At 39.5% G+C, this 15,114-nt stretch overlaps 1 protein-coding gene across 1 annotated transcript in view; it reads left to right on the top strand.

The window, feature by feature from the left end:
- Positions 1–4,585: 4,585 nt before the first annotated feature.
- The window catches only part of UTP20 (UTP20 small subunit processome component), a 96,841-nt gene continuing 86,312 nt past the window's right edge, over positions 4,586–15,114 (top strand). Inside the window, exons 1-7 of the mRNA XM_055336275.1 lie at positions 4,586–4,791; positions 5,844–5,924; positions 9,292–9,358; positions 9,485–9,617; positions 10,266–10,454; positions 13,692–13,773; positions 14,542–14,679. Coding sequence (XP_055192250.1) covers positions 4,747–4,791; positions 5,844–5,924; positions 9,292–9,358; positions 9,485–9,617; positions 10,266–10,454; positions 13,692–13,773; positions 14,542–14,679 — 735 coding nt within the window. The 5' untranslated portion in view covers positions 4,586–4,746. The remainder of the gene's footprint in view (positions 4,792–5,843; positions 5,925–9,291; positions 9,359–9,484; positions 9,618–10,265; positions 10,455–13,691; positions 13,774–14,541; positions 14,680–15,114) is intronic.

Below are 15,114 nucleotides of genomic sequence, written 5' to 3'. Positions count from 1 at the left end.
AGGGAAATGCTATTCAGTTCTTTTGCCCATTTTTTAATTGAGCTTTTTATTGTTGAATTTTAAAAGTTCTTTGCCTATTTGGAGTACAAGTCTTTATTCAGGTATGTGTTTTCAAATATTTTTTCGCATCCTGTGGCTTGGTCTTTCACCCTCTTCAGGCACATGTTTAAGTGTATCTTTTAAAATATTCTATCATGGATCAAAGAGTGGTATATGAAAAACTAAGAAGTGTCCCTACCTCTACATCTCTTTATTAATATTGCAAACTTACCACTTCATACATATAAGGAGTTCTAGAAACAGCTCTACTAATTTTTTGACTTCACGTAATGCAACATTTAAATCACGAATACATACTTTACTTCTTTAGATGTAGGGTTAATTTTACAAAGTACATACAGCAGAGTGAACCTCCCAAGATTAGAACCCAGATTCTCTGACTCCTGGCCTGATGTTCTTTCCAATCCTACACACTGACTCTTATCATCAAGATTTTGTATTTGACTTTTTTGATTCTTACTTCTCATATATATATTTATGTTCAGAAGAAAGTTTAAGTTTCCAGCCTTGTTTATCAGCAACACAAATATTTTATACTAGCTGTGTAGGTATTATTTTTGTTACAAGCGACAGAATCCAATTAAAATGGATTTAGTGGGACGCCTGGGAGGCTCAGTGGTTGAGTGTCTGCCTTTGACTTAGGGCATGACTCCGGGGTCCCAGAATCCAGTCCCAGATAGGGCTCCCTGCAGGGAGCCTGCTCCTCCCTCTGCCTGTTTCTCTGCTTCTCTGTATCATGAACAAATAAAATATTTAAAAACAAAATAAAATACAACAAATTCAAATGGGCTTAGTCACAAAAGGGGGACTTAATGAAGTACAGTAACTGAAAACTCCAAAGACTGGATGGATCCAGTGGCTCAAAGTAGTTAATCTCAATCTCTGACCTCTCCATCTCTCTGTCCTTCTCCTCTCCCTCTCTGTCTCCTCCCTCCTCCTTCTCTCCCTATTTTTCTCTCAGCTCTATTTTCCTTTGCATAAACTTTCATTTTCAGGCCAACTTCTCCTCGTAGTGACAACGGCCACCAACAGCTTCAGGCTCCTATTATCTTGACATATCCAAAAAAGAGAAGCATCTCTTTCCCTACAGCTATATCCAAAGTTCCAGATAAGGCTCTTAGCCCAGCTTGGGACACATGCTCATCTCTGAACCAATTACTTGGCCAAAGAAATACAGCCTAGGACACAGGCCCTGCTTGATACCTAACCTGAACCCCAGACACCGACAGTGAGGTGTGTGCCAATGTTCTAAGTGCTTCAATATACATTAAATCAATGATTTCCAAATTTAAGCTTGCTTCAGAATTATCTGGCAGGCTTGTGAAAACACTGATTACAGGAGCCCCATCTCCAGAGTTTCTGATTCAGTGGGTTTGCAGTGGGGCCTGAGAACTTGTATTTCTAACAAGTTCCCACAGGGCACTGATGCTGCTAGTAGGGGGATCACACTTTAAAAATCAACCTAGTAGGTCAGTGATTCTTCATAACGACCACATGAGGGACACTTGAATTGCCTCAGTAAACTGAGGCCTACACAGTAGTGGCAGAGCAAGGGAGACTGGGAGGCCCAGCAGTGGAATCCAAGCTCACTCCAGCTCTCATTCGAAGAAGCAACTATGATGGAAAACAACCATCTCATTCACTTCACTCGCCTCTGTTCATTTGAGACCTTACCTCCTTAGTCCCTTGTTGAATGGGGGTCACCTCTGGCTTGACATATTGCACCCCTGGGTCCCCTTTCTAAACAAGACCATGCCACCAGGAAGACCCGCCCCCTTCCAGGCCATCACATATAATACCTTAGCTAATCTTTCAGCAACCATGTATAACTGTTGCCCCACTTTATAGATCAGGAAACTGAGGTTCGCTCCACCTCTCAGTTTCACCCTATCCTTTAGGTTTTCCTTCCATTAGCCCAAGGATGATGGGGTAATGCCAAGGCTCAGTGCTGACTAGAGAGGGTGTGGCTTAGGATGAGGCATTAAAAATAACCAAATTTATACTCAACCACTTTGAACCTTTTCATATACTCTTCCATTTATCTAGATAGCACCATTCATGTCCATGTTCCTCCCTTGCCTGGCTAACTTCAAGTCATCTTCCAGGACTCAGTTGCTACCTCTACCCAGAAGCCTTCTTTGGACTCTACTTCCGAGTCTAGGCTGAGTAAACTCATGTGATCATATAGTCCCATGGGCTTGAAATTGCAGCATGCTAGGCAATAAGGAAACAAAAATTAAAAGGGAAAACTTCCAGGAGTTCGCAATCAAGTTTAAGATGAATGGAATGACGGAACTCTGTTTCCTGACTGGAATAAGTGGATCAAGAAAAACAAACAGTGGGGGAAAGAGGATGGTATGGACCACTCAAGGCCTTGGCACAGAAGGAGAAAGCTGGGGGCAAGGAGGGGATGAAAGATGTTTTATAAAAGTGTTGAATCTCTATATTGTGTACCTGAAACTAATATTAGGCTGTATGTTAACTAACTGGAATTTAAATAAAAACTTTAAAAAATAGTTTATTGATAAAAAATGCTAACCATCATCCAAGGTTTCGGCATGTTGTAATCTCTGATCAGAGATAACCATAACAAATATCATAGTAACAAAACAGTTTGAAAAATTGCAAAAATTACCAAAATGTGACACAGAGGCAGGGAGTAAATGCTGCTGAGAAAATGGTACTGATACACTTGCTCAACACAAGGTTGCCACAAACCTTCAGTTTGTAAAAAACACAGTGTCTGTGAAGCGCAATAAAGTGAAACACAACAAAGTGAGCTATGCCTGTATATGAGGATCATATAAGGAGTAACAATGCTATATGTAACTTGCAAGTATCAGTTCATTTACTGTCCTTGATCTTCATTGTACTCTCTATTCCTTACTGTTCCATTAACTCTAATACCAAAAACCAATGACAGAGAATAAGAAGGACACAATTATGTGGGGATGATTTTAGCAACAGGTTGGGAATATTGCTTAGAGTGGGGGCTTTTACCTTCAGATGACTGCAGACTTCTAATTATCTGAAATCATCTACACACTTTAGTGTGAATGAGCTTATTTACTTTATTCTGAGGAGAAGATCTACTGCTTTCACAGATTTCCTTAAGAGAGCTGTGATGCATTAAGGTGAAGCTCTACCTAAAAAACAAACAACAAAAACAATTAGCTTACTGGAAACCAGCCAAATATTGGGCACTTCTATATTTTATCATTAAAAAATCCATACATGCTATGGAGCCATTAAAAATACTTAAAGCAACTCCGTGATGACATAGAAAATACTCCTGTCGTAATGCAATCGATAATACGAAAGTGTTATACCTACTTCACTTCCTTACTCGATTTCCTCCACAATCCACGCGTGTTTTTCTTCCTTTCTTCAACACAGGACTGTACCTGTCAAGGTCACCAGTGACCTTCACCTTGTCAGATTTGACAGCTGCTTTCCTAGCCTCAGCTTCCAGCATAGTTGACCCCTGGTTCTTCTTCCATGCCAAGACTGGTCCCTATCTATGTCACTGGCTCTATCCACCCCATTCCCCTTCCAGTCTACTGCCAAGTGTTGGAGCACCCCAAGGTCCAACTGGATCCTTTTCTTTTCTTCATCCTTTTCATCACTCTCTCCTTAAATGATCACAACCAGTTCCATGGCATTAAATTCTCCACATGGTTCAGCAGTGAAGAGTATTTCAGTCATTTAAGTCACACCTCCAGCTCTGACCCCTACGGTGCCATCTGGACAGGAACGCATTCAGTCCTCTACTCAACATCTCTTCTTACCTAAGAGGTAAACATCTTGCATTAAATACTTCCAAACAGAATTATTATTGTGTTTGTCTTGTTCGGCTCACAGAACAGGGCATGGCCCATAGTAGAGTCTCAAGAAATACTTGTTGAATGAGTGACAAAAATGCACACACACAACTATTTTTACAATTAATGTCTCACAACATAAGAGCGGGAGGAAAAACACTGACATATTAACTGCACGTCAAACTCTAAGACTTTTCTTCCCCTAAAAATCCTTTCCTGTTTTTCAACTTTATTTAGGTGGTAATTATTAAGAGTATCAGACTGATGCTGGGAGACCTCTGCTAGACTGCCACATGCCAGGGCGCATTCCCGCTTTCTTCATATGCCAAATGGGTTTAAAAATATGCACTGGGTGTTATATTGTAATGTTGGAAATTGAATTTAAATTTTTAAAAATGTAAATAAATAAGAAAAAAAATGCTCTTTATGTTCACTGAGCGTTCACGGTGTGCTTAATTGAAATTATTGACGTAAAGAGGTTTGCAGGGTGCATCCTGAAGGGTAAGGCTGCTAGCTGACAATGCCGACGGGCAAGTGTTCTTTTATAATAAAAACACACATTTTTATTCTAGCGCTTTCCTGAAAGGAGAAAAATAAACCCAAGCCCTCAGCCGCAGAACCGCCCGAGGGCCCGCCGGTCCCAGTAGGCTGCGCCGGCCCTGGCGCTGCTTCCGTCCACGTGATCCTCCCAGGCGCCTCCCCGTCCTCCAACATGGCGGCGCCCAGGGGTGCGAGCCGCATGTGATGAGGTCTGAGCTCGTGGGAGCCGGAGTGTGCAGGACAGTCAGCGGGGTTCCCTCCGTACCGTGGATTGCATTCCGTCGCCCCCACTTAGGTCCTTGCGTGCCCCCGCCTCTCTGCAGCCATGAAGACAAAGCCCGTCTCCCACAAGACCGAGAACACGTACAGGGTGAGCGAAGGAACCTGGGCCCGGAACCGTGGTGTGGGTGTCTGGGCCCAGCTTGAGTCCCTTATCGGGCCCAAGAGGGAGACTTGCCAGGCTTAGTAAACATGTGGTGAGGAACGACGTCCGGGCAGGAGACCGCCGGTGGTTTGTGGGGTCAGGCCTGCCTGGGATTCCCGTGGCCCAGAATTAAATTCCTGATCACGGACTAACTGCTTAGGAGATGCTCTCCATCGCCTTTATTCTTTTTTTCTTTTAATTTTTTTTGTTATTTATTTATGATAGTCATACAGAGAGAGAGAGAGAGGCAGAGACACAGGCAGAGGGAGAAGCAGGCTCCATGCACCGGGAGCCTGACGTGGGACTCGATCCCGGGTCTCCAGCCAAACCGCTGCACCACCCAGGGATCCCCATCGCCTTTATTCTTAAAGACTAGATTGGGAAGCGAGCCGGCGAGAGGAGGTGAATGATTTCCAGCTAATGGGCTGTGACCTCACTTTCTGCTGGTTCCCTGAGAATTTCTGTTACTGTGCAACCGTGTGTCTGCATTGTCTGATGACACTGCTGTTGCAACAACTTAACCAGATCCCTGTGCTTGTAGCCGGTCTTGAAACCTAGCAGTAGGTCTGGTGAGGCCACACCGCCAACTTTCACCTGGGTCCTATCACAGTCTAGCATGGAAATTTTATTTGAAAAGACATAACTGAACTTTTGCAAATACACTCATGGAAGTATTTAATTATTTTCATTAAGTTGTGCAGGGCATCTAAGACTGTCTTTTTGTTTTTTACACTTTTGTGACTCATCAGTGATGTCTACTTCGAGTTTCAAAACACAATTATATTTTATGATTGGTTGAAAAATACAAATCTGACATTGCAAGTACACCATACCCTTATTTGTAATGACAGGACACGAGGAGGTTTATTGAAAGTTTAAACTTTGTTCTCACAAGGAAATGGTCAACATGTGATTAGTATACAGTGCACTCAAAATGGGTATTCAAGATGGCATATGTATTGAATGATGATTGTATGTTAATTATCCCCCTCCCACAGTTTCTTACATTTGCTGAACGACTGGGGAATGTGAATATTGATATTATTCACCGGATTGATAGAACTACAAACTATGATGAGGTAAGAGAATGTTGTATTAGCCAATCTTCAAATATTCATAGTTGGGTTTTTTAGTCTCTCCTCTTAGTAGAAATGAATTGTGTTTCAGGCCACTCCTTTTGGAAAATGAAATGCATTAGACCTATGTGATTTTTATACAGTAGCTACTACACATGGTAAATTAGATGTAAATTAAAGGAAATTCAAATCCAAAGGCTCAATAGCCATACGTGGCTTGTTACTACAATGTTGCACAAGTGCAGATACAGAATATTTCCATCACTGCAAAAAGTTCTATTGGGTAATGCTGTGTTAGACAGTTAACTTGATGGCTTAGATGGCTTCTGTGATTCCAGCCTCTCCCTTTCCCATGGGCATTCTGAGCTCTGCTGCAGATTCATATTCCTTAAGCTACCATTTTTTTTTTAAGATTTTATTTATTTATTTATGAGAGACACACAGGCAGAGACACAGGCAGAGGGAGAAGCAGGCTCCCTATGGGGAGCCCGATGCAGGACTCCAGGATCATGCCCCGAGCTAAAAGCAGATGCTCAACCACTGAGCCACCCAGGCGTCCCCTGAAGCTACCATTTTAAAGAGATTTTGAGCACATCACTTTCCTGGGGCTTAGTTTCCTCCTTTATAAAAAGAAAGGGGATACACAACATAATTTTTCTAGTTCTAACCATGCCCTTAACTCAGTCACACCTCTACTTAAAAATCTTGTTTTCCCACATCAAGTCATTATTTCTTTGTTTGCCTTTTAAGGTCCTGTATATCGTGCCTTTCACTTAGGGATTCAACTTCACTTGGTTCTTAGTTCTTCACTTGGCTCTGGTCAGACTTTGCTCATTGTCTCTTTGGATGCCTTATCTCCTGTGTGTGAATTTAGCGAATTAAGTGATACGATCTGGGTAAACACATAATGCTTTGGCAACTCATCCCGAAGGAGGCTAACCTAAATTCCTTGTGAGTATATGGTAGGGTGTTGAAAAGGTAATGTAGACAAGATGATAGCTGAATTGAGTCTTGTTATTTGTATAGGATGCAGCATGGCAAAGAAGACAGGAGATGTTTCAAACTGAGAGAAAAGCCTTATAAACAGATGCTAGAAAATACATGTCACATTCAAGAAACTGGGAAACCAAAACATTTCAATGAGGTTATAATTGTATGTATGGTGTTTGTCTGTGTTGATGATGACTGGGATAGGGGAGGGATAAAGCTGAGATAAAGCTGAAGAAAAATCAAGGAGCATAAAGGACTTCATATGTCAAGCTAAGTGTGCATTTTATCCTGAAGCTATGGGATATCCTTCGGGGGTTTTGAGGCAAACGAGTGAGTGACATGATCAAGTTTAAGTTTTAGATCTTTTTGGCTTTACTGTGAAAGAAAGAATGGGATTGGAGTCAGGCCAGCCAGGTGTGAGGGTATGGTAGTCATCCAAGTAAGAAATTATTGTAGTAGCAGGAGTCAAGATGGAGAGAAGGGAAGGATTCCAGAGATACTAAAAAAGTAGGGTGGATAGGACTTGTGATCTGCTGGTAGGGGGTTAAGGTTTTTGGTTCTAACAACTGGGTGGTTGAGGATGTTACTTATCAAGATAGATTTATAGGAAGAGAAGCACAGGGTTGGTTCCATTTGGAGCTTGTTGAATTTGATATACCTACGGCTGTCTATGTGATGGTGTCCAGAAGATATCTGGATATGTGGATCTGGAGAAGTACAGATGACTTTGGACGTGGAATTACAGATTTAGCATTCAGTGTATGGTTTATAGGTTAAGCCACGGATGAGGTAGATGGGTAAGAGGTAGAATGTCACGTTAGTAGAGAAGAAAGTCTAGGAGAGGATCTTGGGCTAGATGGTCCACATTGGTCTCAGTCACCTTCTGGATCTTGTTAGTTGTGGTTGTCCTCATGGCGTCTTATTCTCCGGCAAGGTAGACTAGGCTTCTTTCATGATGGCAGAATCTTTTTTGAGAGTGGGAAAGCAGAAGCTACAAAGCCTCTGGAGCCTAACTTTGGCAGTTACGAGATCATTTCCATTGTGCACTATGGTCAGAGCAAGTCAGAAAGCCAGGCCAGATTCAAGGAGTGAGGAAATAGCCTCCATCCCTTTGTGGTGGGAGCCCTGACTCACACTGCAAGGGGACAGGGACAAACCGCTGATAGGTCCCAGTCACTCTGCTAGTCTGGAAATGTCTTCTACATTTAGGTTTTAAACTGAGGCATATTTCCCTACTGCCTTAAGAGACAACAAAATTTAATGGGATCCTCTTTCTTTCCCTCTATTCTGCCTATTGATTTTCCTTCACTTTTATTTTTTAAAGAATTGCAAAGCACAGTTTAAAGGTTTACCCTTTTTTTTTGAGATTATAGAAGATTTGACATGCTTGTGTGTGTACTAATTTGTACTCTCTCTCTCCATACTCCCTGTCTGTCACACACGCACACACACAGGGTAATAATTTATTGATTTTAGTTTTCAAAGTACAAAGTAAAATATACTGTAATAATAAGCTAAATAACATGACAGCATATTTGTGAACTTAGAAAAAACCTGTTATCTCACCCTTCACGCTCCTTATTGTCAAGGAAACTAATACTGACAATTTTGTATATATGTATTCTTCTGTACTTTTTTCTTAGACAAATATGTACAAATGTGTGATTTATAGAGGTCTTTTTTTTTTTTTTTAAGAATGGTTCCTCTTATATCCTTCACTATATAACTTGCTTTTATCACTTTAGGGGTTTATCATCAGCATCATTCTAATTCAATATAAGATAGAACTATTTTTAATAGCCACGTAATATACCTTAGTATGTATGGACCATAAGTTACATCAAGCACTTTCCTATTGTTAGATATTGAAGCTGTTTTATGTTTCCCCCCCCCACTACAAGAAAGCTGAATAAACATCTTTATACTGGTGTGTTTGTAAATATTATAAGAAATATCTCTAAAGAGGAATTGATAGGTCAGAAGACATACCTGGTTGTTTTTCATTTTAATAATTGCCAGAGTACTTCTCCACAGAGTTGTAATTCGTATTTCCAAAAAAAAATTGTAGGGGTCAGCATATTTTTTTCTGGGCCTAAAATTGTAGAAAACTGAAAAAAAATTTTTTCTCGTTAGTGTGACTATTACATAGGTATTAGAGAATTATTTGTTGCAACCAAATCAATAAAATATTATTTTTATGAACCATATGCCCATACTGTATACCTGATTGCTTTTTAAGTGTGTTAATGCTCTTTAAAAGAAATGTTTTTAAACTCTTGATTATTATCATTGTCTTGAGGTATTAATATATCAAAATTCCTGTTTACTTTGATCATAATGTTTGAGTTGCCTGATTAATGGACTGCTTTAATCTTGGCAGGAAGTTGAAACCTACTTTTTTGAGGGTCTGCTGAAATGGAGAGAATTGAACCTTACAGAACACTTTGGTATTTTCTATTTTGTTTCTATTTTATTCTCCCAACATTTGTACTTGTTGTGTTCAAAATAACTAAATAGTGGTATGATAGAAAAGCAGAACCTATTCTCTATTTTCCCTCCTTCCCCACCCCCAGGCAAATTTTACAAAGAAGTTATTGACAAATGCCAGTCCTTCAATCAGTTGGTCTATCATCAAAATGAGATAGTTCAGAGTTTGAAGACTCACCTGCAAATCAAGAACAGTTTTGCCTATCAGCCCCTTTTGGAGTAAGTATGTTGAGAGAAAGCTCAATGACATTTATCTCACTTTTAAGAAAGGTTGTATTTTATGGGGCACCTGGGTGGCTCAGTCGGTTAAGCATCTGACTTTGGCTCAGGTCATGATCCTGAGGTCCTGGAATCAAGCCCCATATCAAACTCCCTGCTCAGTGGAGAATACTTCTCCCACCCCTTCTGCCCCTCCCTAGCTCATGCTTGCTCTTTCTGTCTCCCTCTCTCAAATAAATAATCTTTAGAAAGAAAAAAAAGTTGTGTTTTATTGCTACATTTGCCTCAGATCTGGTGTTTGAATTTAAAACAAGAATTTTACCTTTTCCGCTAGATCAGAACATTAGTGCCTTGCCAAAAAACAGAATCTTAGAGGTATCCTCTTTTTTTTTGCTTTTGTTTTATACATTTAAGAAAACCCCGTTTTTCTTTCACACTGCAGGAATGGCTGAGCATAACTTTTGATAAAGCACACCTTCTTGTTCCAGCCCGATTTCTTTGCTAAACCCTTAAAATGTAAAATATTTTTTATGTCTTTAGACTTTGTTTGGAAGGTTTCAGTCTGCTATCATTTGTGAAATAGATTTGCGGTCTTTGTTTTTTGACATATGTGTCTCAATCAGTTACTTCTACTTATTTTTAATCCAGTTTGGTTGTACAGTTGGCACGAGATCTGCAGATGGACTTCTATCCACATTTTCAGGACTTTTTCCTGACTATCACCTCAATCCTGGAGACTCAGGACACGGAGTTACTAGAATGGGCTTTCACCTCATTGTCCTATCTTTACAAGTACCTGTGGAGGCAAATGGTGAAGGACATGTCCAATATATACAGGTGACTCTTCCTCTCTCTAAGACGGGTTTCAGTTTGTTTTGTTGCTTTTGAGTTTTATTTTATCTTATCTACAATCCAGTGCTGTTTAGTAATTTTATGAAGTTGTGCAAATCTCACCATAATCCATTTTAAGAACATTTCCATAATCCCAAAAAGATTTCTAAAGTCTGTCTACGATCAGTCCCGCTCCCAACCTGCATCAGTTTTGAGAGCAAAAGCAATATACACCTGTTAAATATTCAAGATAGCCTTTGTGAACACAGTTGTGTGCTTGAGGCTTCTTAACTAGAACAGTCCCCCTCAGTAATGAAATTTTTCAGCATTTACACTTCAAGTTTTTATTTTTCAGTCAAGTGCAGTCTTTATCAATACTGAGAACCAGGATTTCTCACTCCCATCCCATATGCACAGTATCCATCATGCAAACCTGCCGACATAGCTGCCTGACTCTGACGTGGCCTTTTGATGATTTTTTCCTTGGGTTCTGTCTGACTCCGTACTGCCTTTCCAGCTCAGTCTCTCATCCTACGAAGTTGGTTCTCCGGCCAAAAGGGTCTATGGTCTATTCTATTAGTGTACAGTGACCTGATCTTCTCTTATCTCCAGCTACCAAAATACTGCCTCTCACCGTCAAAGCCAAGCTTGGTTTTCATAACCTCCACAGATATTTCTGGGCAGCTTAGCCAGAGGTGTAACCTTTGAACTCTGAACCCCTCTGGCATTCTCTACACTTACATCACACAACCTCTGTTAATGATTGTTTGTTCACAACGTAACGATGTCCTTTACAAACCTGTGAACTCTTAAAGAATCCAGTCTTAGATATCTGCATTGACCCAGCCTCTAACTTATTTAATAAGCCCAAAGAGACACTTAGGGAACATTGTGAGCAGATATAGACAGGGAAAGAGGACGAATTCCATGGTTGCTTTCTGTTTAAGAGAAAGGTTGTTTATGATTGATTTCAGTCTGGGGCTTGCCGGAATTTCCCACTTGGTTTACTGATTATTTCTATATACTTTCATTGCCACAGGAATGTGTAAGATTACCACTCTCCTTCCAAACATAGGTATGGGTATGGGATAGGGCTATAGATTTTGTTTTTGTATCAACTCCCCCTTCACTCTACCCTTTGTTGAACTTTGCCCTTTATCCTCCTTTGAACAAAGAATGAGGAAGAAATATTTTTCCAGCCTTTACTAGCTCTCTGTGAAGCTTTTGGTAAAATGTATTAGAAACCGAGACTATTTAGGCAACACAGCAGTACCCCATCATGTGTGAGGTTTGTTCTGCAACCCCTAGTAGATGCCTGAAAGCACAGACAGTACTGAGCTCTATATGTGGTTTTTACCTATGCATACGTACGTATGGTAAAGTATAATTTAAAATGCACAGCAAGAAATTAACAACAACTAGAACAATTATGACACCACACTGTAATAAAAGTTTTATGAATGTGGTCTCTCTTTGAAAATACCTTATTGTACCATCTTCGTGATTCTCGTATTGATGCGAGATGATAAAATGCCTACATGATGAGATCAAGTGAGGTGAACAGTGACGTAGCCTTATGGCTTAATGCTGGGCTCCTAGGGACCTTCTGACGATGATGAGTAGGAGCAGCATCTGATTCGAGCCTGCAGCTGACCACAGGTGACTGAGACCATGGATAGTGAAACCACAGATAAGGGGGTAGGGACCCTTGTATAGCTTTTTTGGTTTCATGACTTCTGTTGTTTCTTTTATATCATATCTCCTGAGTCAGACTTTCCACTTCTAAATTTATCTGCTCTTGGTGTGACATCTTCAATAGCCTGGATATTTTCTCTTAAAGTCGTACTGAAACCAAAGTCAATGCATTCCTACTCAAACTAACTCTTCATTCATTCATGTGTTCAGTAAATATACACTCTATGCTAGGCCCTGTTTAGTTGCCCATTTTCCAACAGTGATTCCATTTTTCTTCCTGTCACCTGAGGCTTGGTGTCTTAGAGGTGTTTTTGATGCCATTGTCTTCAAGGACTCTTGTTTCTGTTATTCATTTGCTCCCTCAGTTCAGTAAGTATTTATTGAGCACCGTCTGTGCATACAGCATTTGTAGTAAAATTGCAAATAAAACAGATGAAAATCCCTCTTTGTCCAAAGTTTATACTTTAGCAAGAGAACATGTTAGGTGCATACCTGGCATGTGTGAGGAACAGCAAGTCCTGGGTCGTGCCGCAGTGTGTATAAGGGGAGAGTAATTAGACAGTGCCATGTCTTATTAGTAGAGTCCAAATCATGAGCGCTTTGTGGGTACTGTAAGGTCTGCTGCCACTGCAAGGGCTTCTAAAATGTCTCTTGGGTCCATCTTTCAGCATTTCCCTCTGTCACAAGCCTCTTTCATGCCCATGTTTGCCCACGCTCCCATGACTTGAGCAGCTTTCTAGTTGGACTGCCAGCTTCTTCGTTTATTTCATCCTGCATACTATTAGTAAATTAATCTCTCTGAAATACTCAGTTTTTATTAAGCCAATATTTATTAGTACCTGCTGTGGGCAAGGAAGTGTGAGCTACTGAGGATATGGTGAAAATAGGAGCGATCTAATCTGTGCTCTCCTGTCATTAGGGAGACCAGTTTAAACAACATGATCATACAAGTAATTAGTTATAGCTATGTGGCTCTGTGACCTTGAGCAGGTTGCTTGGCCTTTCTGGCTTGTTATCTGAAGCCAGAGTGACAATATCTATACTCCAGGGGATTGTGTTGGTTAGAGGAGGCGACAGAGGTGTAAGCCAATGTCTAGTTTCCTCTGTGTTGTGTTCAGAGCCACCTGTTTACCTGAGCAGCTTTGTCTGCAGTAGCCCTCCCCAACCACATCACCTTTTCTCCTTCAGATGGACTAGCCTCCTTGTCCTTTGGCTGTGATAATTTCTGCCCTGCCTGTCTGTGCTTTCACTTTTATCTCTAGTCATAGGCCTTCCAGTACCCACCTGGATTTTTCTCATCATTCAGGAATCACTACAAGTTTTAGCTATTCATGGAGTCTTTTGTAAGTCCTGCACCACCAATTCTAGGATTTTTCATGTCTGTTACCTTCATCTTCTGTCTTGTAACTGAATGAGATTTTAAACCACTTTCTTTATATTTGCAGTGTGTTCCTTGCATACCTAGCACAGTGTGGGGCATATCGTTGACATGGAGTGTATACTTATTAAAATGTGATTAAATTAAACATGTCTTATTTTCTAATTTAGCATGTACAGTACACTCCTGGCTCATAAAAAACTACATATAAGAAATTTTGCTGCTGAAAGTTTTACTTTTTTGATGAGAAAGGTTAGTTTGATATCTTATTTATTTATTTATTTATTTTTGATATTTATTTATTGTTCATTAATCAAGAATCTGATGAGAAGCAGATATCTTTTATCATGTTATTATGGACTAATGTTTTTATATTTGTATATATATATTTTTATATGTGTATATATAAATACATATGTGTATATATGTGTGTGTGTATATATATATATATATATGAAGAGACCTTCAAAATATTACTATTTTGAGTTTATCTCATCATTAGGTTATCTTTGCTCACTAATGGGAAAAATTTTGAGTCATTCTTTTATTGTTATTTAGGTTTTTGGTAGCTTTCATTGTATGCATATCAGAAGTGCCCTCTGATTCAAGTCAGTAAATAAATGGTGAGAGTAATAGAAACTTTTATAATAATTTCCTGGAAGAAATTGATACCATAATGTTGCATGTGTTTCCATTGTAGATTTTAGAAGGTTCTTGTAATGAAACAAAAACACTGGTATTAATTTCTTTTCTACTCATAAGTATATGATTTACTTTAAAAGATAAAATGTCTTCTATAGTTTTCCTTGGCACACACCTTCATATTATTTCCTGAATCAGTGTTGTGTGTGAAATTAGAAGTGGTATATATCATTATAGTAGTTTGAAATCACTGTGTCTCTTCCTTTTAGAATTTTATCCCAATTACATTTAACTATGAACCTGTGGAATAGTAGATATGTCTTCATTTGGATTTGTTGTGTTGTAAATACAATTTTCCATTTGTATTTTGTGTTTTAGGTTTCTGATAAAAATGCACTTTTCAATTTAATGTTTGTTGATCTTGATGGACATCCAGAAAAGGTAGAAGGAGTTGGACAGTTGCTCTTTGAAATGTGCAAAGGAGTTAGAAACATGTTTCATTCCTGTACAGGAAAGGTAAATGACCGGGAGGATATTCTGAGTCTATGTGAAAGAAATTAAAAAAAAAAAAAAAATAGATGAGGTTTATGTAAATGGTGTAGAGAGAGCATAGTGTGGGATAAATAAAAAGCACTAAATGGGGAGCATTAGGGCTTTAATAAGAATGCTTATTACCTAATGTAGGCTGTAAGTAATTAGGCATATTTACTTATAGAATCATTGCTGTTTTCTTTATTCTGGATCCTAGAGGTAACATAAATTTATTAATGAGTTGAAGAGTGAGTGGTTGGATGGTAAAATTCTCCATGCTAGTTTAGAAATTCCTTTTGGGACCTGTAGTTAGCTCAACCGTCAAAGCTGCCGTATCTTTGATTAGTCCAGATCAGATTTCAATATAGCTTAATCAGAGCGGGGAGTAATCAGAGTGGGAAATAACAGTGTATTACTTAA

This window comes from Nyctereutes procyonoides, unplaced genomic scaffold (assembly GCF_905146905.1).
Source record: "Nyctereutes procyonoides isolate TBG_1078 unplaced genomic scaffold, NYPRO_anot_genome, whole genome shotgun sequence".
NCBI classification, from domain to species: Eukaryota; Metazoa; Chordata; class Mammalia; order Carnivora; family Canidae; genus Nyctereutes; species Nyctereutes procyonoides.
The sequence above is the reverse complement of the archived record's forward strand: the minus strand, read 5'-3'. Positions and strand labels throughout refer to the sequence as shown.